The 22327-nt window shown below is 57.9% G+C and overlaps 1 protein-coding gene across 6 annotated transcripts in view; it reads right to left on the minus strand.

The window, feature by feature from the left end:
• Nucleotides 1–4987: 4987 nt before the first annotated feature.
• RERE (arginine-glutamic acid dipeptide repeats) overlaps nucleotides 4988–22327 on the minus strand; it is a 423843-nt gene continuing 406503 nt past the window's right edge. For 5 of the 6 annotated variants that reach the window (XM_059911901.1, XM_059911983.1, XM_059912037.1 and 2 more), the window contains 11 exons: nucleotides 15449–15611; nucleotides 14456–14548; nucleotides 13740–13939; nucleotides 12780–12941; nucleotides 12275–12388; nucleotides 10689–12007; nucleotides 10371–10593; nucleotides 9376–10099; nucleotides 8627–8773; nucleotides 7950–8130; nucleotides 4988–7631 (listed from right to left, as the gene is read on the minus strand). In XM_059911901.1, the coding sequence (XP_059767884.1) occupies nucleotides 7598–7631; nucleotides 7950–8130; nucleotides 8627–8773; nucleotides 9376–10099; nucleotides 10371–10593; nucleotides 10689–12007; nucleotides 12275–12388; nucleotides 12780–12941; nucleotides 13740–13939; nucleotides 14456–14548; nucleotides 15449–15611 (3360 nt within the window). In that variant the 3' untranslated portion in view covers nucleotides 4988–7597. The remainder of the gene's footprint in view (nucleotides 7632–7949; nucleotides 8131–8626; nucleotides 8774–9375; nucleotides 10100–10370; nucleotides 10594–10688; nucleotides 12008–12274; nucleotides 12389–12779; nucleotides 12942–13739; nucleotides 13940–14455; nucleotides 14549–15448; nucleotides 15612–22327) is intronic. The other variant, XM_059911997.1, reaches the window with a different exon arrangement.

A 22327-nucleotide genomic window follows, 5' to 3' on the forward strand; every position in this document is an offset into this window, starting at 1 on the left:
AAGTACATCTCCTCCCTCTGCTGGGAAGGAGGACCTGGGCCCTGAGACGAGCACTAAGTGCTGGCCCAGCTCCCACAGGGTCATGCGCCCGCCCCGCAAGCCTGACCCCCCCGGCCTGCCTCTGAGCCCCCCGGGCCCTTCCCGTGGCCTTGGCTGCCCACCCTCCTGCCTGGCCGTGGCCTCCTGGGTCTTGCTCCCTGGAAGTCCGCCTCGAGGCAGCATGGGCTTCCATCCGTGGACAGAGGACAGGGAGGGAGACCTTTGCTCTGTGGTCCCGGGATGAGACTAAAACAAAGACCACTGAAAACAAGACAAGGACCATGCCACGCATCTTGAATCCACACCTGACCTTCCCTTCCGTGAACTTGAAGGTCAACCCTGTTCCTTGAGGCTACTTGGGAGGGAGCACGCTGGCCCCTGAGCCACGCCATCCATGGCACTGAGAACCCAGGGTGAAACCACAGCCATCATCGGGTTGATTTCCGGATTCCGAGGCTGTGGACGAGCCCCGGGCCATGGGCTGGGATACGGGGCCTGGGTGATGGGGTGTCCCCACACCCATCACACCACAGGTAGATTCTAGGGAACGGAGCTGGCTTCCCTGGGATCTGCCAGAACAGACAGAAGCGCCCTGGCTTCTTCCTGCTCTCAGGTGTGTTTGTGTGCTGTGCCCTCTTCCTGGCTGTGAGGTCGAGGGCACTGAGAAGCCTCCAGCTGGAAGACTTGGAGGAGAGGAGCAGGTGTCCTGTGCTGGGGGCACACTCGGGGCACCCAGGGCAGCAGTAGCTCAGGGGGACTTTTCAGGGCTGGGGGATCCTGGGGCCACGATGCTTGGAAATCATCCGGGCTGAGGGTGCATCGTGGGTCCATCGAAGATTTACCGAGGGCCTGCTGTGTACTAGCTAGCATGGGGGCGAGAGCGTCTGTCCCTCGCTGTAACATCCACGCCTGGGCAGTGCCCACCCCACCCCACCTGCAGCCCCCAGGCCCCTTCTCGGCCATCGCTCGCCCCTGCTCCAGCCGTGACCTGTTCCAGTTGCCCTTTGCCCAGAACACCCTGCCCCTTCATCTCCAACCCCCCCCCCCCACCCCACCTCCAGGAAACGTCAGTTCTTTTGCAAAATACTCGTGGTACCCACACGCCTCTCCCCTGATCGTCTCAGCCGTGGGGTGGGGTCGGGGGCTGGGGGAACCCTGACTGTTCTCTGCAGCCTAAGCTGCAGATGTCGCGGGGTTGGGGGGGGCTGGTGGACACAGAGGGATGGCGCCTGGGCTATGGAGACACTGCCACCTGGTGGCCAGGACTGGGTATGTCAGGGAGGACCGAGTTTCACATCTGCTCTGGGGCAGGACCTGCAGCAGAGCCCATGCAACGAATAAGGGGAGTGGAGGGGACCCGGGAGTGACAAGCAGTGGTCAGGTACACAGAAGAAACTGGCCCTAAGACAAGTCTGCCGGCCTCAGGGATCCTCCCTGGGCCAAAAGGGGCTGCTAAGAAGTGCCTTTATTAAAGTGATTTTTTTTTTTTTTCTTGGCTGCGGTGGGTCTTCGTTGCTGCGCGCGGGCTTTTCTCTAGTTGCGTCGAGCAGGGGCTACTTTTCGTTGTGGAGCACGGGCTCTAGGCGCGCGGGCTTCAGTAGTTGCAGCACGCGGGCTCAGTAGTTGTGGTGCGCGGGCTTAGTTGCTCCGCGGCACGTGTCCCCTGCGTTGGCAGGCGGATTCTTAACCACTGCACCACCAGGGACGTGCCCTAAAGTGCTATTTTTAATCTCATTCGCGGCACTGGCTGTCCACACCTGAGGGGTTCACCGGAGGTCACTGTCGTAAAGCGGCTGTCCCCTCCTCACCCAAAACTCTTTGCCCAGGACTGGAGCCAGAGGGTCTGTGAGATCCTGGAGCGGGCATAGCTGGGGGGTGGGGTGGGGTGGGGTGGGGTGCGGGACTAAGAAAATTGACGGGGAGGGAGGGGTCACTCTAGGAGCCACAGCAGAGGGGCCAGATCCCCGGCTGGGGCTAAAGGCACTTCTAGCTGCTCACCCTCACCTGTAACTCAGCAGCACACTTGGACAGTGCACCAAGGCCACTTCCTCTGCGGGGCCTGTTCGTTCATCCAGCAAACATGAAAGGAGCACGCGCCTCCCCCCACTCTGGAACGTGGTCCAGGAACGAGGTGCCCAGGTAGGGGGGCAACGGGGTGCCCGTGGAAGCACAGAGCTGGGTCGGGGCGATGCAGGGGCAGCTTCTTCAGCCTGGGGGCCCCGAGAGACCAAGAAGAAACAATTACACACGGTGGGGAATCTCGCTGAAGCAGCTGAGAGCCCTGCGAGGACCCGGGGAAAGGACCCCTCGGATACTGAGCCCCCCGAGGGCCCACAGTGCAGGACAGAGAACCCAGTGAGGGCGGGCGAGTCCCAGGGGAAAGGCCGGGCTGCTCCGTCCACAACGGTAACTGCAGCCCCGCCAGGCCCAACCCCGAGCGCCAGGACTCCAGTGACGGCCCACTCGAGCCTGTAGCCGCAACGAGCCCAGCTGGACGGCCACGTGCAGTGGCTGCCTACCCCGCAGGCTCATCTGGCTGACCCTCCCTGGGAGGAGGCAGGGAGGCCGAGGGCCCCCATCGCTCTGTGCCCCCACAGACCCCTGGGAAGGACCTGCTCAGGGCTCCAGTGCAGGACAGACCCACGCACTGGTCTTGGGGCCCCTTCGCTTGACCCCGGGTGTCTGGGTAACCGGTCCTGTTTTGGTTCCATAGTTCTGAGTTCAGGAACACGCCTGCACCAACAGGGTTAGCCACGAGAGGCTGACGGTGGTATCGGGGGGTCTGTGTTGGTGCCCTCCCACCTCCCTGGGTCTCGCCGTGTGGGCAGAGCAGGGATCGTAAGGCCTGAGGTTGGCACAGGGCTCGTGGCTCGGATGCAGGGTCCCCGAGTGTGTCCAGGCAGAAGCACGCCGCCCTGGCCCTCCCTCAGCAGCTGTTTCGTGTCCACGATTGCACAGCTGTGCACGCAGCCCTGGAAGTTGATGTCTTCTCGGAAGGTCATTGCTGATCTCTCTGCTGTGTATCCTCGCCCTGCAGATAACTGGCCTTGACTTACCCAGGTGGTGCCTAAGTGATGTGCCCCGTTCACCTGAACTTACCACGGACAAGGACCCATGTGGCAGCCGTGAACCCAGCCCTGCCAAGTGCCACTTTGAGTCCACGCTGCAGGGAACCAGAGGGGCTGAGCCACCGTGCCCAGGCTGAGGGTCCGTCCACCCACAGGGCCAAGGGGCAGGAGTGGCCAGCTTGTCTGGGAAGCAACAGAGCCGAGACCCTGGCTGGGGGCACAGCTGAGAGACATCAGACCCTTCCTCTCGGGCTCATGGATCCGTTGCAGCGGGCCCTCTGCCTCAGAATGGGTGCACGGCAAGGTGGGGGACAATGGCCACAGGTGTCCACACCTGACAAACTACTACAAGCCTGTGCAGCTCTGATGAGGGTCTTTTCTGAGGCATAAATCTACGTCTCCATTTACAGACACTGATGTCTCATCATTCAACCTTCTTTAAATTTCTACTTTGTAAATCTATACCTACTGAAAACTTCAGCTTCATAAAGAGCACGGTCTACATAAGAGACAGCCCTATACGCTACTGATACCATGTATAACATAGATAACTAATAAGGACCTACTGTACAGCTCAGGGAACTCTATTCAGTGCTCTGTGGTGACCTAAATGGGAAGGAAATCCAAATAAGAGGGGAGATATGTATACGCACAGCAGATTCACTTTGCTGTACGGCAGAAACTAACACAACATCGTGAAGCAACTATATTCCAATAAAAATTAAAAAAAAGAAAAAAAGAGACCAGCAGAGGTGGCACCTGGATTCCACCCACTCACCCCGCTGCCCCATCACACTTTCTCATCCGTGACCCATGACAACAGTCACATGTGCCTCCCATGACGCCTGCAGGGCCCTCACTTTGTTCCCCCAACTACCCAAACTGCCCAGCAGGGCTCCTGCTGCTGGAGGGCACGGAAGTGTCTCTAGGGCCATTGATGGGTATGCCACCTGGGCCCTTCCGATTGGCAAAGCTTTCTCATGCCCTGAATTAGGTGGTGCCCGACACGTGCCGTTCCCCAGGCCTTCAACACAGGCGGACGGACCCTGCCTGGTTTGAAGATCGTTTACTAACAATAAGCACTCGGGGTTGCTCATGCTCCATCATCATGGCCAGATCCCAGATAAAAAGGCGGGCATATAAATTTCCAACGACAGTCTTGAAGCTTCAGGAAATGCCCCGAACCCAACCTGGTGACTGCTGCCCCCTCGTGGCCACACGCACACCCTGCAGGTCACCCGGTGCACTGTCAGTGGGCAAGACTCCCCCGTGGGGCTTGGGGGCATCCTCAACCTGGAGGGCGCCTCCAGCTGCTGAAGGCGGGCTGGGGGTACCGGCAGGCCTCGGCGAGAGGCGGAGAGGGGACAGGCAAGAGGAGCGGCCAGGAGCAGGAGGCCACTGTCCTGGCTGGTGGCTCAGACCTCTCCTCAGCAGAGAAGGAGCCACAGGCCCACGCGCCTCGGAGGGTGCCCACAAATTAGAGGTGCAGGACGAACGGCAGGGGGAGCAGTGAGGAGGGGGTGTTCTGGTCCCAACGCCATCACCCCCGTCGATGAACGCCCATTCATCAATGCCCACGGATGGGCACTGAATGCCCATTGCCTGGGGAGCCACTGCACGTCCTGACTGTCCCGAGTCAGCAGGTTGAAGCCTCCCCCCGAGGGCGGTGTACCCGCCAGAGAGCCCCTTCCCCCCAGACGGTGCAGGTGGGGCTCTCTGGAAGCTGTTTCGGAGGGTAAGCAGCGTGCTGGCAACGCGGAGAACCAAACCATCCCCCTGCCCCTCCGCACCCGGGGGGACCCAGGTCGGGACAACGGCCAATACGCCTCCCCCGCCCACCCCAGGGATGAGACGCAGTCCACCGGAGAACACGCAGCTGCTGTAGTGTAGCTTGTTTTTATTTATGTCCACAAATATTTCAAAAAAATTACAAAATACTCAAATGGAGAGAACACAGAAGTCACAATTTCTGGGTGTCTACTCTGTTTACACTGTGTTATCTCATGGCAAACTACTCATATATACATTTAGCTTCAAGATATATATAAACGTAGCAAATCAGAATGTACACTCCGCTCTGCTGCTGCTGCAGCGAAGTGAAGCTCAACCCGACGACAGTGAACAAGATACACATAAAACACGGAAAAGCAAAACAACTGCAAACGAAGGGAGGAAACCCAAAAGGAGACCAAGGGGTCGGGCTTCAAAGACACCGTGAAGGTCTGGGGCCTCTGGGGCCTCCGACACACGCTGCAGTTGACCAGGTGAGGGTTTCGGGTTGTGGGTTTTTAAATGGAAGAATCTCAGTGCTTCACCTGGGGACATGGGGAGAAAACCAAAACCTAAGGAGAAAACGCCTTCAGACAGTTTTCAAGTACAGACTTCCAAGTACTTCAGCTCTCTCTCTTCTTTGGAAATGGACGACGGAGAGAGGAGAGAAAAGAGGGTAACTGAGCGGGAGGCGTCACGTTCCACCAAAAGGGAGAAAAGCAGGCGGGGGCTTCCGTGCAGGAGCCGGAAGGAAGGGGCCCAGCGCGGAGGCCGCAGAGCGCGAGCCCGCCCTGATGGCACGTCACTAGCCCCGGGGACACAAACGCCCCTGGCCAACGTGGCCACCCAAGCGATGACAAAGTGTTCATCTGAGCTTGCCTCCCCCCAAGGAGCTAAAGTTAAGGCAGAAATGGAATGAGAGAAAACGAAAGAAAAAACCTACAAACATTTTCAACAGACAAAACCATCCTCTATCTGTCCCAATGGAAACCGAACGTGGTTTTAGAGGACACTGGAAATGCCCTTGAGGCAAGTGTGAATCCGGAACCTGAATCTGAGCTATCGCCTGCTGGTTTCTGGGTCAAAGCGCCAGCCTCTCGTCCCGCCCCCTCTGTGGCTCCGGTCCTGGACGCGCTCCACGTCCACTGACCCCCAGGCGGGAACTCCGCGCACCACGGCAGAGAGAGCCCCCGAGAGGCTGAGAGAAGAGGAACAGAAAAGGTCACGTCCTGGCAGAAAGCGTGATCAACAGGTGCAGAATGTCCTCCCAACTTCCCCACCCTCTGCTCTGGAGAAAGTGCAACACGCCGGCAACTCAGAAAGCCGAGGCGGGCTCTCTGGGCCACCTGCTCCCAGGTGGAGCTGCCTCTCACTCCACGTCCACAGCTGTGACCCCCGTCCTGCTTCCGGGAGGAAGAGCGGGACGCCAAGTGTCTTCCTGTCCGACGTGGGTCCCTGTTCCTGGGGTAACACAGAGGCCGCCACCCGCAGCCGAACCAACTCCGGGATCTCCCTCACTCCAAAGCAGCCTCGGGCCGTGGCAAGGATGGCCTGGCCTCACAAGAAGATCCAAACGACGACACGCACGAGAAAGCAGATTTCTAACAGATCCCTTTGGCAAGCGTACGTGCTGAGTAACTTGCAGGGAATCGTTTTCTTGGATTTTCTAGAATGTTTATGAAATTGTCCAAGTATTAAAAAAGGCAGTTCATTCAGAACAATCAAATGCGTGTGCAGAGAAATCTATAAGGAAATCTACAATCTGACACACAGACACATGTGCTTTCGATCCCTCAGAGACAGAATGGGGGACATTGAACTCCTGCGCTCCTGGTGCAAGATGAGAGGTTCAAGCTAACAGATGTCTGCACCGCTGGCAAAGCACAAGCTGGGAACAGACAGAAGTGAAAACCAAAGCAGCACAACAAAGAAACGGTTTGTAACACTGTCCCTGCAAACCCCTGGCTGCTCCCTGCTGCGCCCAAACCTAGTCCCAAGCTTTTGCCCGTTTGTTAACTAGTAACGCCCATCTGTTCCCTTTAATTAAAGGGATAATTATATATAACTTTTTATTAAAAAATCAACTCTGTATTCTGTCAACAGCTGGTAGGAATTCACAATTAGTGACATGGCTGGAAAAAATAGATCAGAATAGTAGTTTGTGGAAGAAAAAAAAGGCTGTTCTAAAATTATTTACAGACGTAAAAAGCCATGCGCAGAACTTCCTCAAATTATGAAGATTTCCTACAATGTATTAAAATAAAAGATTTTTTAAAAATTACAGCTCTTGGATTCCAAACTCATACTCTGCCTATCTGCAAACCTTGTGGGTTTTGGAACACACGCGACTGAGTGTGTCTGCACGCACAGTGAAGGGTGTGAACTGGATTCTAGCACCTACTGAAGAAATCAAGGAAGGAAAAGAAAACTAAAGCCAAACCCCAAGATTGCAGGGGAGTTTTCTGAATGTTCAGTCCAGTCCAGGCCTCACTAAGTTTCTGGGGGACTGTCATGCAGGGAGACCCAAACCAGTCTCAAGGAATCCTCTCTACAAACGAACACTAGTATGCCGATACGTTTTTAGTTGTGGGGTTTTTAAATATATAAAGAAATCTTTAGAAGATATTCTTTTTGCTTTTGCAGCTCCTATTGTATGTAAAAAGTCCTGCTTCTCCCCCAAGAATTGGGGTTTCCACAGACAGCATTAACAAATAAATAACTCATAACTGCTTGTCACCTTCCTTCTTCAGTCGACTGGAAAGAGGGGGGGAAAAAGAAACAAAACGGAAGAAGTAATCAGCGTCAGGCCTGGGTAGGCCTGCAGCTGGAGGGCCCGGATGCCCTGGGCGGCCTCCACACCGCTGACCCCCCCCCCCCGGCTCCCCTCCTCAAGACGGCTCCACAGGAGGCCCAAGAGGCCGGGGGTGGGGGGGTGGGGGGGTGGAGCCGAGGGGGAGGAGTCCGGCGCTTGTCGACACGGGGCGGGGGGCCGAGTGTGGGTGCAGCCGGGAGGGGCGGGAGGGGGTCGGGGAGGTGGGAGCCTGGCCTCCCTCCCAGCCCCTCCCGCCTCACCTGTAATAGTCCTCCTGACTCGGGAGGTGGCCGCCATGCACGTGCGGGTGTCCGTGCAGCCACTGCTGCTCCATGGCCAGCCTCTGCAGCTCCGCCGACTGGGCGTGCATGGCCTGCAGCTGGTGGGCCGCCGACATGGGGGGTGGGATGGCCCCAGGCAGGTCTCGGGGGTAGGGGGTGCCTGCCAAACACAGAACAGCCTCTGAGACAGAAAAGCCAGGATGAGGCCGGAAGGAGCTCGGGTCAGGAGGGAGCCTCCCAAAGGGACGGGCAAGAGGCCACCTCGCCGGCAGGGAGCACCGGAGCAGAACCCCCGCCCAGCCCCCGCCCGCCCGCAAAAGAGAAGTGCGGCTCCCGAACCCCACCCCGCCCCTGGGCCCCGTCCTCCTCAGCCTGCTGACTGGTCCTCACAGAGGCCTGCCCTCAGCCCTCCTTTGAATTCGGCACCTCTGCTATCTCTTTCCTGCCCACCATCGTCCCGGCTCCTGATACACGTTTACACCCCTGACCCCCAGCTCCCTAGGGACAGGGGTCTGCCTGCCTCGTTCCCAAGTAGCCTCCCAACACTCAGGAGGTATGTGCTGAATACATGAATACATGAATGAATGGGGACCGTCGCGCAGACCACCACCCCAGCTCTGCCCTGGACCCCACCCCTTCCCCAGGCGCGCTCTCACCAAAAACTGGATGGCGAAGCATCTCGTGCTCATGTGGGGGCTGTCCAAGCAGAGGGCTGGGGAGGGTGCCAGGGGGATAGGGAAAGCGAGCCAGGTGCGGGCCAGCGGTCAGGGGGTCAACCAGCGGGTGAACTGGGCCTGCTGAACCTAGGAAAAGGGGCAGAAGTGCACATGCAGGTGGCGCAGGGCTCTGGGCGGTCTCTCGCCGTTTGCCCTCTTGGCGGCAACTCCCAGGGACCTGCTCCTCTCCACGGCTGGCTTCTGGTCACCAGGGCCACCAGCAACCCCGACCCAAAGTAGCTGTCGCCCTCCGCGGCCTCCCCGCCCCTACAGCGAAGCTCTGGAGAGCCGCAAAGTGAAGAGCTGGCCACGGCTTTCCTCCTCCTCCTCCTCCTCCTCCTCCTCCTCCTCCTCAGCGCGCCCACAGGCAGAGCCTCCCCAACCTCGTTTCGTCCAGGACCCTGGATCAGCAGAGCCCGCCTGGCCGACTGCCCCAGGCCCTCCCGTGCCTTCAGGTCCACAGGAACCCCAGGGCCGCTCCAGCCCTGCCCCAGCCAGCGTCCCTCCTCCCAGCTCGTTGGACTGGCACCCTCCCCAGGGCTGCCTCCCGGGCCCTTCACCCCCAGGACCCGAAGGCGGCCAGCAGAGCAGGCGCTGCAGGACGGGGGCTTGCTAAGCCCCGCTCTCCGCAGACCTCTCGGCCGCGCCCCCCGGCCCGTCCTCTGCCCTTGGCTCCCTGGAGCCCCCACCTTGGTGGAGAGGGTCCTGCTGGTGGAGGTGGAGGTGCGAGTGGATGTGCGAGTGCTGGTGGTGGTGCGGGGTCACGTTGAACATCTGCAGCCGCGCCAGGGGATCGCTGGTCAGCGAGGCCATGCGCTCGGCGTGGATGCGCTCGGCCGCCAGTCTGTCCGGGTAGCTCATTTCAGGCCGCAGCTGGGGGCCCGCCAGGGCCAGTCTCTCCCTCTCCAAGGGGTTCAGGCCAGGGTGGAAAGACGCGAAAGGGTGGGGGCCGGCGGCGGGGGGGATGGTGAGGGCGCCGTGCCGGGCGAAGTGCTCCATGGGGTTGGCGGCCGGGTGCAGGGGGTCGAGCTCCGGGGGCTTCACCTCGAAGCCCGGCTTCATCCGCTCCCGCAGCTCGCGCTCCCGGATCTCACGCTCCCGGAGCTCCCGCTCGCGGAGCTCCCGCTCGCGGATGGTGGGGTCGACGTTGTAGAGGCCGGGCATGTGGTAGGCCAGCAGCGGGTCGGTGGGGTTGAGGGGCACGTAGAAGGGGTGGTTACGGTTGGTGGGCGACATGACGTGGGGCCGGGCGTACTCGCTCAGAGTCCGGAGGGCCGGCGTGTCGGGCCCGATGTACGGGGGCACAGCCGCGATGGTGGTGGGCGGGGGCTCGAAGGAGGGCCGCATATGGCCGGGACCACCGAGCTGGGGGTCGCCGAGGCGGCCTTCGTGCGCCGAGCTGGAGGCCTTCTGCTAAAGGAAAAGAGGCTGTGAGGGCTGGGCGCACCCAGCCGCCGGCCCAGCCAACTGGGTCCCCCCGCGCCCCAGACCCAGACCCGGCCCAGCCGAGGTCCGGGCCCTGCAGGGGCGGGGCACCCGGGGCCCGGATGGGTCCGCGTGTCTGGGACACAGAGGTGAGGTGGACGGCTGCTGTGAGGACGCCAGGCGGTGGCGGCCCACCCCCGAAGCGAGCGTGGGGACCAGCCCTCGGGAGCCCTCCGCGCAGGCTGCCAGTCCGACTCACAGCCGCTCGCTCCGCCTCCCGCTCCCGCTCCCGCTCGCGCTCGCGCTCCTTCTCCTTCTCCTTCTCGCGCTCCCGCTCCTCGCGCGCTTTCTGCTCGGCCTCCCGCTTGGCCTTCTCCACGGCCTCCTCCCTCTTCTTGGCCAGCTTGGATCCCGCCAGAGGCATGAAGTACAGGTCTGTCCGCGCACAGGAGTTGTAACCCCGGTCCAGGTGTTTGTAGAACCTGAAAAAGCCCCGTGTCTCGCTGGGGTCCCTGCCGAGGCCCCAGGTGCCCAGCTGTCCCTGCCCCGGACGTGCCCGGTTCCCGGGGACCCATACCTGGCCGATTGGCTGGCGTGGCTGGGGGTGTCCACCACGGTGGGCTCAGGGGACGGGCTGCGAGGCAGGGGAGGGGGGCTCTCGGGCTCCTCAGCTTCGTCCAGGGCCTCTTCCTTGACCTGGACGGTGGGGAGCGGGCAGGCTGTCCCCCCAGCTACGCTGCCTCCCGCAGCGACGGGGGCAGAGCAGGATGGCTGGGCCGAGGGGCCAGGCCCCGCCGGGGGAGTGGAGGTGGAGGAGCAAGTCGGAGGGGTGATGGGAGGAGGGCCCGCAGGGGCAAAGGGGTGCTGGGCGAACGGGGGCTGGGAGGGCACCTGGTGGAGGCCCGCAGGGGGGTGGGAGGTAGGGGCCAGGCTCTGGCTCTGGGTCAGCATGGGGGGCTGGGCGGGGGAGGAGGGCAGAGGCTGGCTCTGGGGCATGAGCTGCAGGGGAGGGGGGTGGGCCGAGGGCGGGTGGTGCGTGGACAGGGAGCTCAGGGGCTTCAGGGCCGGAGGGGGCGGGAGGTTGGCGTTCATGGAGAAGGGCGAGGGCCCCGAGAGGTGAGGCGGGTGCTTGTGGGCCTGGGGCGCCGGCGGCTGGGGGATGGGTGTGGTGGGCGGGGGCTTGATGTGGGGCATGGCCAAGGGCGCGGGTGGCAGGGGCTGCTCCCGAGGGGGCTGCGGGGGCTGCAACGCCGACTGAGAGGCAGGCGGCTGCAGGGAGGCGTGAGGGTGGGCCGCCGCCTGGGAGGCCTGCGGAGGGAGGCCGAAGGGCTGCGGGGGGCCTGGGTGCTGCAGCAGCGGCCCGGCCTGGAGGCCGTGAGGGCCGGGCGGGCCCTGACCGTGCAGGGGGGGCTGGGGGTGGGGCGGGCCTGGGGTGGCGCCGGCCGGCCCGGTCAGTGGCTGCAGCGGGGGGTGCGGTGAGGGCAGCCGCTGTGGGTGCAGGGCGGGCGCCTGCTGGACGTGGGCGTGGGGAGCGGGAGCCGAGGGGGCCTGCGGCTGGCTGGGGGGCTGGGAGGTCGACGGGGAGCCCTGCGAAGGGGCAGTGGCGGCGGGTGTGGGCCCTGGCGTGGGCGGCTGGGCGGTCCCCGGCGCGGCCGAGGAGGGAGCTGGAGCGGCCCCACCGGGAGCCTGCAAAGCCGGGGGCTGGGCCTGCAGCATCTGCTGCTGGGCCGAGGAGTCGGAGTCGCTCTCGTTGTCCTGGGGGCTGGGGATGCTGGGGGACGTGCTACGATTGTCCTGGTCGATGTCTTTGGGGTCACTGCTGCCCTCATCGTTGACGCTGCGGCTGTCCGAGCTCTCTCCCTCGCCTTCGGACGGCGAGTTGGGCCGGCTGATCTCCTAGGGCCAGAGAGGGGAGGGCGGACGCTCTAGGGGGAGCTGGGGCGCCCTCTGCCCTGCCACACAGTGAGGTTTGGCAGATGAGGCAGCACGCGTGGCTCCGGGGACCACGGCTCCTGCCCTGACCCGGCCAGTCTCGGGGGCCGCTCTCTAGGCCCCTCCCTGGGAGACGGGACACGACCTCCGCTCAGGGAGAATCTGGGCTGGGGCTTCTCGAGGGACATTAGCTTCCACCTGTCGTCAGCGTGGCTCAGCCACAAACCTCACCTGGGTTTTTGTCTTCTTGGAGCTGGTCCTGTCGGCCTCATCTGTATCAGAGGCCACCTTCTCCCGCTGGCGCTTGGTGCTCTTGAGAGGGGACGAGGCTTCCTCCTTCACCTTCTGAGGTGGGAAAGCCCACAAGGAGACTCAGGCTCAGGGAGGATGGGCCAGCAGCCTCGAGGGGGCGGGGTGACAACTGCTTGCTGACACCTGGTCCCCCGCATGCCACGCTCCATCCCCCAAAACAAGAAAGCTCTGGAAGGGGCCAGTGGACCCAGGAAGGAACAAGTATCTGGGGATAGGAAACTCAAGGCAGAGGTGGCCCCCAAAGGTCCGTGCTGGGAACCGCGTGGACCCCCATTCTTCAGGCCCCAGGCCAAGGCACTGCCGGTGCCCAGGAGGCTCCACGAATGACCGAGGGACACGGGGAAGCTGAGCACCGACTCCAGCAGCCGGGGCTTCAAGGGGAGGGTGGGGCCCAGCAGCTGCCACCACTGCCCCAGCACCTCACCTTGGCCGACTTCTTCACCGTCTCTGCTTTACTGTCGTTGCTGGAGGTGCTGGCAGCGCTGGGGGAGTTCCGGCCGCTGGAGCGGATGTCTTCATTGATGGGCGAGGTGCGACCATCAGGGCTGGCTGGCTGCTTCTTCCGACCACTGCGCAGTGTAGACATCTGCCCACCCCAACCGGAGGCTGGTGAGACTGGGCCCCAGTGCCCACACCGGCCACCTGAGCCCCGCTCCCAGGCTGGAGCCTCCAGAGCAGGTCCACCAACAGCCTCGCGTCAAATCCCAGCCCCTGGCCAACCACGGGGACCCCTGGCTGTCCCTGGCTGCACGGGGGTCACCACGGAGCGAAGGAAGGAGGGATGAACGGGTGGGTTTACGTGGAAAAGAGAGCGATTCTCAGTTTGCACCCGAAGCGCTCGTCTCCAGGGACTGTCCTGAATGAGGCGAGCCTGGCTGAGGGCAGAAGTCACGAGGGCGGCCCTACTCTGTGCATGCCCCCGAGGGACAGTTACACCTAAAGTCAGTTTTAAGTCACCTCACCCTTTCTGTTTGCTCCATGTTAACTGCCCGCTCCTCCCACCAGATCCAAACACACACACTTGCTGATTTCACCTGACAGGACGGAAGAGACGAGCTGTCAGATAACGCAGCTCAGCCCCTAAAACCACCAGGCCGTCGGCATGCTTCTGCAGAGCCACGGGGGCTCGGGGAGACGGGGGTACAGCAATTCACACTGGTCTACCAGCTCCCCAGGGAAGAGGCAAGGCAGGGAGAGAGCAGAGCGCTCTTCCCAGCCCCACAGGCAAAGCTCATTAGTGCCTCGGGCAAATCATTTCACCTTCGGGGGTCTGTTTCTCTACCCAAAACGAAACACACCTGCCATCCTCCTCCTGATGGGTGCAAGCCCCCAGCCTGCTAGGAACCTGGAGAAGTGGTCTGGCTGCCGGGCCACGGGGACTCACCGAGCCACGACTCCGCCGTGTCCTCATGCTATGTTTCCCACTGGGCCCATCGTCTTCCTCTTTCACAGGTTTGAACATAAATGGTGGGGGGTCCACGGGCTTCTCGATGGGGGGAAGCTCCCCGTATTTCTTGAAGTGAATGCGGCAGTCTGTACAGAGCAGGATGTTCTCCCGGCCCCCGTGGTGCCAGTCTTTGGAGGCTGTGAGAGGGAAGAGGGGCGGGGGTGCCGACCTCAACAACCAGCGCCCCTGGGGACAGACATCGGAGCAGGGAGGCCCTTTCATGGGCTCAGCTGACCCCGGCGTCACGAGAACCATGCAGCGCTGGGCTTGGACAAACACCTGTCACCCAGACCACAGAGGTACTAGTGTCGCCCTGCTCTCCCCCTGGAACAGAGAGGACTTCAGGACTACCCACCACCCGCGCCTCATCTCAGGAGACCCAGGAAGAGCTGGCAGCAGGCTCCCAGGGAACACAGGCCCCGACCTTGAACAAGCCTGTCCTACCCACTGGCCGGCACTCCATCCTGAACGCTAACAGGAGAGTCAAGTAAAACAAAGATCTTCAACTTTCCAAGTAACCCTGAAGACAGTGCAAATGTCAAGTCAAGGACTGCCCAGACAGGCCCCCAATCCGATCCCCCAAACACGCAGAACCGGCAGTGGCCGAGCCTGCCTGCTCCCGCGAAGGGCCCCTGCGCCCACGCCCCGCTTACTGGTGCTGAAGCAGTGGCGACAGGCGTAGCCCTTCAGCTCCTGCTCGCTGTCCTCGCTGTCGAAGTCATCCTCACTGGCCGAGCTCAGGTCCACTGGGCATGGTGGGCACACAAGGGGTGGGGGGGACACCATCATGCTGGGCCAAGACTGGGACCGCCTGTCCCCTCTGACCTGCCCCAGGCTCTGAGCCAACAGTCAGAGCGGCCCAGCAGGCTGGGTGCGGCACTGTTCACAAAGGACCACTCTGAATTTCTCAGGCCCAGCCACCGGAACGAAGAGCTCGTGTATGAGGGGTGGTACCCAAGGGTCTGCCCTGCCACTCCGGGGCAGGGGGCTGCTGTCACGCCTCAATCCTGGGGTGGCTGGCACTGATGCCCACAGCTGGTGGACGTGAACAGGGCAAAGTGCACCTGTGACGCCCTCCCTGACATCCTGAGGAATTCCCTCTCCATCAAGCCGTAGCCCCTCCGGCCCTACTGGATTATTTCTTGTTTGCATGAGCAACATACGCGACCCTTAGGCTGAGTGCCCTGGGCCAGGGCAGAACCCCAAGGCCCTACTCTAGTTTTCAGAGGTTAAGAAGGTGTGGGCTTCACTGTCATATCAGATTGCAAGTCACACGGGACCAAGAGAAGAATCCCAATAAAGTAGTAGGAAAAAGAAGAAAACGTTAATCTGATCTTACTGCAACCACAATGTAAGTGCAGCACACCATCGGCTAAGGGAAAACGTCCTCTGAAGCCATCAATAACGCCTCAGGCCAAGGCCAAGACTTACATTTTTGTAAAAGATGATGTCGAGTTTAAGGAAAATCTAAATGTACGAATAGTTTGTAAAACTCTCCCTACCAAATCCCCCGAGTCAGTGAGACACTTAGGTCAGGCTTTGTAACACACACAAACACACACACACAAGCTGTGCCAGGGACGCCCACGAAAGCAGGCCCACCCACAGCTGGGACACGTGGCTGCGTGTGCAAAGCCCCCTCTTACAGAATTCACTGGACGGGGGTCTGGAGGGCGTGTGGACGGGCGTGGACGCAGTGCGGGTCTTAATCCTCCTGAACACGGCCTGCCTGCGGTGCCTGCGGTGAGCCCGGGAGCTGGCTGCTTCCGGGGTTTTCTTCCAGTAGTAATAGAAGGTGATCAGTTCTCCCTGCACGAAAGAAGGGCCGGCTGTGAGGGAAGCGCCCTCGCCCCAGCACTGCCTCTGGTGCCGGGAGCAGAGGCTGGCTTTACGACAGCTGTCCGGAGGCCTGGGCTCCCTCAGGACACACCTGCAGAGCTGCCAGGCCACCGGGGCCAGCCCCTTGGAGCGTTAACTTCTAGACATCAGGAACATTCATTTGCTCAACAGGTATCTGCTGGGTGCCTACTATGTGCAGATGCCACCACTGTTCTAAGCACTGGAGGTGCATCAATAAATCGCTGACAGAAAGGAAGACCCCTGCCCTCCAGCTGTGTTTGTGTGTGTGTGTGTGTGTGTGTGTGTGCGCACGCGCGTGTGCATGGGTGCACACACAGAGGATGATCTCTTCACAGCGTTTCAGTGAATCCACACAGGGGCGACACGGAAATACCCGGCCAGTTAGACCATTCCAGAAACCAAAGCAAACAACTGAGGTGGCAGGAACTGGGGCCAGGAGGAAGGTCAGGAAGAAGAGACCCCAAACCCAGGCAAACTGCTCTACAGCCGAATGCCCACCCCAGACAAGCCGGCACTGGGTGCTGAAGGCGAGACCGGGGGCTGGCGAAAAAGGTTAAGAGCGGACACAGCACACAGTGGCGCTGGGTGGAGATGAAAGGCCACGTGTCACCAGGTCAGTGTTTCAGGCCAAAGGAGCTCCTCGTTTCATGCATGGCCCAAAAGAACGGGAGGCAAGACATCTTTCTAAAAAACACAGCAAGTGGACATGAGTCCAAATTCAACTTGAAAAAAAAAAAAAAGCGTTTTTGGCACTCCCAGCCCCAAGGGGCTCAACGGGCACACTGTACGTGTACACACACGGGGGTGGGGGTGGGGGGGGGGACGGTCGTATGGTGTGTTCCACTAACCCTGGCTGACAAAAGACCGTTTTCTTAAAACAAACACCCCAAGATAAAGTGCCTCTACTTGGAATGTTTAAACAACAGTTAAAACAGACTTCCCTGGTGGTGCAGTGGTTAAGAATCTGCCTGCCAATGCAGAGGACATGGGTTCGAGCCCTGGTCCGGGAAGATCCCACATGCCGCAGACCAACTAAGCCTGTGCGCCACAACTACTGAGCCTGCGCTCTAAAGCCTGCAAGCCACAACTACTGAGCCCTCGCGCCTAGAGCCCATAATCCGCAACAAGAGAAGCCACTGCAATGAGAAGCCTGCGCACTGCAATGAAGAGTAGCCGCCACTCACCACAACTAGAGAAAGCCTGTGTGCAGCAATGAAGACCCAACGCAGCCAAAAATAAATTAATTAAATAAATTTATTTTTAAAAAAAAGCAGTTAAAACAGTGAGAGAGCCTCGATCACACTGATCTTCCCTAATTAAATCAATACTGTAGAAAGTCAGTTAACCTGACAGATGGTATCTTGGGACGTGTCCCTGGCAGGGGGGTGGCAGGGGGTGTGTGGTGGTGTGTCCCACATCTGAAGGTGGGAGCTACTTGGCCAAAGCCCACTCTGCCTCACAGAAGGCTCTCCGCCTTGTGAATGGAGGGGCCAAAAAAGAGAAGCGAAGATTCTGTCCTCCAGTGACCTGAGGTCTAGCTGGGAAGACCAGGGTTGAGGAGACTGAAAGAGACAGCGAAGCACAGGTACCACACGACGAACTCCTGGGACTGGTGGAGTGCCCAGTCAGATGAGGTTTCAGTGAACACACCCCTAGAAGGAACGGCCTGGGAACCCAACGGCAAGTAAGCTGGGAGAGGAGGGGGCAGATCTGAGGTGGGGAAATGGCTTCCGCAAAGCAGGTGACGCATGTGTGCTGAGTACTCACTACTGAGAGCTGGATTCTCTGTGCATTTTCTTTTTTTTTTTTTTTCTTTTTGGCTGCATTGGGTCCTTGTTGCTGCGCGTGGGCTTTCTGTAGTTGCGCCGAGCGGAGGCTACTCTTCGTTGCGGTGCGTGGGCTTCTCATTGAGGTGGCTTCTCTTGTTGCAGAGCATGGGCTCTAGGCACGTGGGCTTCAGTAGTTGTGGCATGTGGGCTCAGTAGTTGTGGCTTGCGGGCTCTAGAGCTCAGGCTCAGTAGCTGTGGCACACGGGCTTAGCTGCTCGGCAGCACGTGGGATCTGCCCGGACCAGGACTCGAACCCATGTCCCCTGCATTGGCAGGCAGATTCTTAACCACTGCGCCACCCGGAAAGTCCCATCTCTGTGCATTTTCTAAGACACAGAACCACAGCTGTCATCAGACCCTTAAAGGATCTGTGATTCAAGGACTCCTGACCAGTTCCCACAAGGCTACAGCCTGTATCTCTTGGAGCTGTGGCTGTGCTTTAGTCTTTCCAAGCATCACTGAACGAAATGCTAGGGATTGCCAGTGTTTTAAGAGATGAAACACGACCCCAGGCCAAGGAGGCCAGGAACCAGCCACCAAGGACACTTCCCACCCCCTTTTCAGTTCCATGAGATGGTAACTGAACAACAAGGGAAAATGTAGGAATTGCCCTTGGATTTCTACCTTGTCTATTACATGCTAGACCACAAATGCAGGCTATATGATGGTCCTCATGGTGAGTGGAGTATCCTGAGCCCCTAAGGTTACGATCTAAGAAACCTCCCGGCTTCTGCCTCTTTACTTCCTACCTTCCTGACTTAGAAAGTCATTTATCTATACTGATCTTTTGCTGTTGGCGGGCTCAAACTCATAAATCCACTAGGGGATTAAGAGACCTGTGCTGACATAAAAGTGACCTGGTTCTGGTTTTCCTATGAGAAAACACAGAACAGAAGCCAAGGCAGGTCACTATCACCCTTCAAGCACTGTGTCAGAGTGGCATGCTTCTTCAGTTCAAAAGGGCAGCTGGTGCAGTAAATCATGGCCCAATCCCAGGGCTGGAAAAAAGAATGAGGAAATCCAAAGTGGTTCCTGTTCCTCCCACTTCCGCCTTTAGCTGAAGCTGTTTTAGGGGTCAAGGGTGACAGAGGCCTCGGATGTAAGGGGATGTGTGAAGCTAGAGGAGGTGGAAGGAAACAAAAATGGGCGAGAAACCTGGAGGGGAGGCATGACCACCAGTGTCTCTGTCACACCTCGGTCTGACCTGAAGGCTGTGAACAAGAGCCGCCCTGACATTTCTGCACAGCCCTGGTCCGTGTACGCCACTGGCTCACATGGTTATGAGGGATCCTTTCCATTTCTCACACATGAATGTTCTGAAAGAGTTTCAAATGGTATCAAAAGATGGTATGGGGACTTCCCTGGTGGCCCAGTGGTTAAGAATCCGCCTGTCAACGCAGGGGACACGGGTTCGAGCCCTGGTCCGGGAAGATCCCACATGCTGCGGAGCAACTAAGCCCGTGCGCCACAACTACTGAAGCCCGCGCTCCGCAACAAGAAAAGCCACCGCAATGAGAAACCCGCGCACCACAATGAAGAGTAGCCCCCGCTCGCCACAACTAGAGAAAGCCTGCACACAGCAACGAAGACCCAACGCAGCCAAAAATAAAATAAAATAAAGTAAAATAAAATAGAAACAGCTTTTAAACAAGGAGCCCGGAACAGATTCCACCATCTGAGTACCAAGGATCAAAATGACCAAGGCTGAAGGACTGTTGACATTAAAATGAAAGAATATAAATTTCAAAATTCGGGAAGATAGGGGAGTGACGAGAAATCTCATACACTGCTGGTGGAAATGTAAAATGGTCAAACCACTTTGTAAAACTGTTTGGCAGTTCTTAGAAAGCCAAATATGTACCATACGACCTAGCAAATGATTCGACTCTTAGGTGTCTACCCCAAAGGAATAAAAACATATGTGCACACGAAGACTTTTATACAAGTGTTCATTAAAACTTTACTCTTCATAGCCAAAAACTGGGAACAAGTCAAAGAGCCCCTCAACGGGAAAACGGATAAACATATTATGGTACACCCACGCACAAGAATACCACTTGGCAGTAAAAAGGAACAAACTACTGATGGATACGACCAATGGATGAATCTCAAAGACATCATGTTGAATGAAAGCAGCCAAACACCAAAGGGTACATACAGACTGTATGATTCCATTCTAGAAAAGACAAATCTATAATCACAAAAAGCAAATGAGTGGTTGTCTGGAGTCTGGAGCATGAGGGGTAGGCAACGGAGATCTTTTGGGGTGATGGGGCCGGTTCTATAAATCGACGGTGGTGTTACATGGATGTATACAGTTGTCAAAACTCACTGAACTTGTGCACTTTAAGTGGATGCATTTTTATGATCTATATGGTATGCACACCATACATCGATGAGTTGACTAAAAAAAAAAGAAAAGAATCCAGACCAGGTTTTATCAGCTGCCTCTCAACCACTGTAATGTCTAGGAAGGGATTAAACATTGGAATGGAGCAAATCTAGGAGGATTAGAAACAGTATATTGGTGACTGCATGGGTGGCTAGGTCGTGAGCACAAACAAAAGAATATGTCGGGGAAAGCTTTCGTTCTACAAATAGGGAGTGAAGCAGCTCGAGGCCTCACCAGGAATGAAGTCAATTGAATTTTAATCAAACATGCATAGCGTGTGCAGTGGAGACCCACTGCACATAAATTCAGGGAACAAAAGCTGTTGCAGAAATCAATAGCTTACTGAAACATTAACACAGGCAATCACTGATCAAAAGGCAGCTCCACAAAGGCAGCCTTGCAAATGAGCTCCTGCTTGCGTTGCAAGCGCACATAGAGGCATAAACGCTGTTGACACAAATGGCCTGTAACGATCATTTTGTCCCCAGTGCTCGAACCTCATCCCGCAACAAGGCCTCACAGTCAACACACCTCGCGTCTCGGGGCAGAACTGCACAGGCTCAAGGAACTAAACTGGTTTAGTGCCTGGGCAAAGAAGGAAAGGAAGGGGCTGAAGTCATCTCTCAGAGGAAGCCGGCGCGCAGCAACAAAGACCCAACGCGGCCAAAAATAAACAAACAAACAAATAAATAAAATATATATACTAAAAGAAAGAATGGATAAACAACAAGGTCCTACTGTATAGCACAGGAGCTATATTCACTCTCCTGTGATGAAGCATAATGGAAAAGAATATTAAAAAAAAGAATGTCTGCACGTGTGTAACTGGGTCACTTTGCTGTACAGCAGAGATGGGCACAACACTGTAAATCAACTATACTTCAATTAAAAAAGCAAGATAATTTATTTTTCTGAAGTAAGATGAGCTACACGTCTTCTCTCTAAGGGACCTTGCTTGGGGAAATGAAAGCATAGAAGAGACTGTTGAAGAGGAAGGTGCTGTAGGCACTTCAAGTATCAAAGGTTCGTTGTCAGCGAGCACGTCTGTCCCCAGGACCATCACAGAGCAAGCTCCCCACGCCCCGGGTTCTCTCCCCGCAGCCCAGCACGAACTCCCCAGACACGGGTCCTCTGGGAGGCAGGAACAGGCAGTCAATTATTTTCATCCCATTACTGAAGCCTAGGGGTACACCCAAGACTGAGTCCAATTTGCTGCAACTGTCACATAATTATTACTGCTACAACCATCCACAGAAGTCTCAACCCTCCAAGGTGGTGGAAGATGAGGTCCAGGGATCCCCGCTCGCACATAGAGTCCAGGGTTGCCATCTATGATCAGGTCCTCTCTTTACAAGCCAAGGGAGGCCTCAGTCTTTTGTCAATAACCCTGTACACGCACACCCCGCTCTCCATTCAGGGTACACAACAGTGTTCCTTTCTCTTCCATTCTCACAGCACGGTTCTGTGAACCGGCAGAAAACAATGATGCCCGCTGGTCTTCCGTTAAGCTGTATTAAGCAAGGCCCTGGAAACCAGTCTCCTGCTTCCGGAACACGCAGGGAGGCAGGTGGGTAATTGAACCCGGTCCCTGCACCGTACTCAGTGCCCGGCACCAGCCTCAGGAGGTACCCAGCGGGGGGCGCCCACAAGTGCCCCTTCTGCTGGTGAGGGGAAAGGGACTTCTCCTTTACCAAAGTTTCAACAGGCACCCTCCTCTCCCAGCCAAACACTCAAACACTGCCTACTAAGTGGGGGAGGCCTGGAGCTGCTCACGACGATGGCATTATAAACACAGTTTCTTCTGAAGCTATTTTACAGGCCCTTCAAGGCCACCTACCACAGTCAGCAGACAACGTGGTGGACAGGCCCCACGAAGTGGCAACTGACCTTCACACGCAACTGACACACCCCACTGCAGGGGTTAGAAAGTAAGCATTCAGAAGAAATTACCTTATTTCTCTAAGACATATTATTAACTGTTCAGACGCTAAATGAGTATTTTCACTTGAGTGTGTGGAGCAAGCACCGCTCAGTGGTCCCCACACAACGCCCTAAGCCAGCAGGCCGAGGGACAATTAAAATCAGGGTGGTGCTCCTCTGCGAAAACTCCTGTTTGAAGAATGTGCCCTTCAGTCGCCAGCTGGCTCCTTCTTCGGTGGTCCAGGTAAAAAGGGAGAAGAAACCCACCACTATGGAGAGATCTAAAGCTTTAAAGAAAAAAAAAAAAGTGTGTTTTTCCAGGGAGAAGGTCCAGGAAGCAATGAGTAGTTATGAAACAAGGCCCCAAACCCAGTGGGGCAGGAGGGAGAAGGAAACATGGCACAGAGTTGCTTCGAGCTGCTTCATTCCCCAACCCAGGGCCCCAGGGAAATGACACCGTGGCCACTGGAGCCAGTGCTAGGAAGCCTGCCTGGGACGTGTCTCCTGGGAAGCGCTGCTCTAAC

Source organism: Balaenoptera ricei, chromosome 1 (assembly GCF_028023285.1).
Source record: "Balaenoptera ricei isolate mBalRic1 chromosome 1, mBalRic1.hap2, whole genome shotgun sequence".
Taxonomy (NCBI): Eukaryota; Metazoa; Chordata; class Mammalia; order Artiodactyla; family Balaenopteridae; genus Balaenoptera; species Balaenoptera ricei.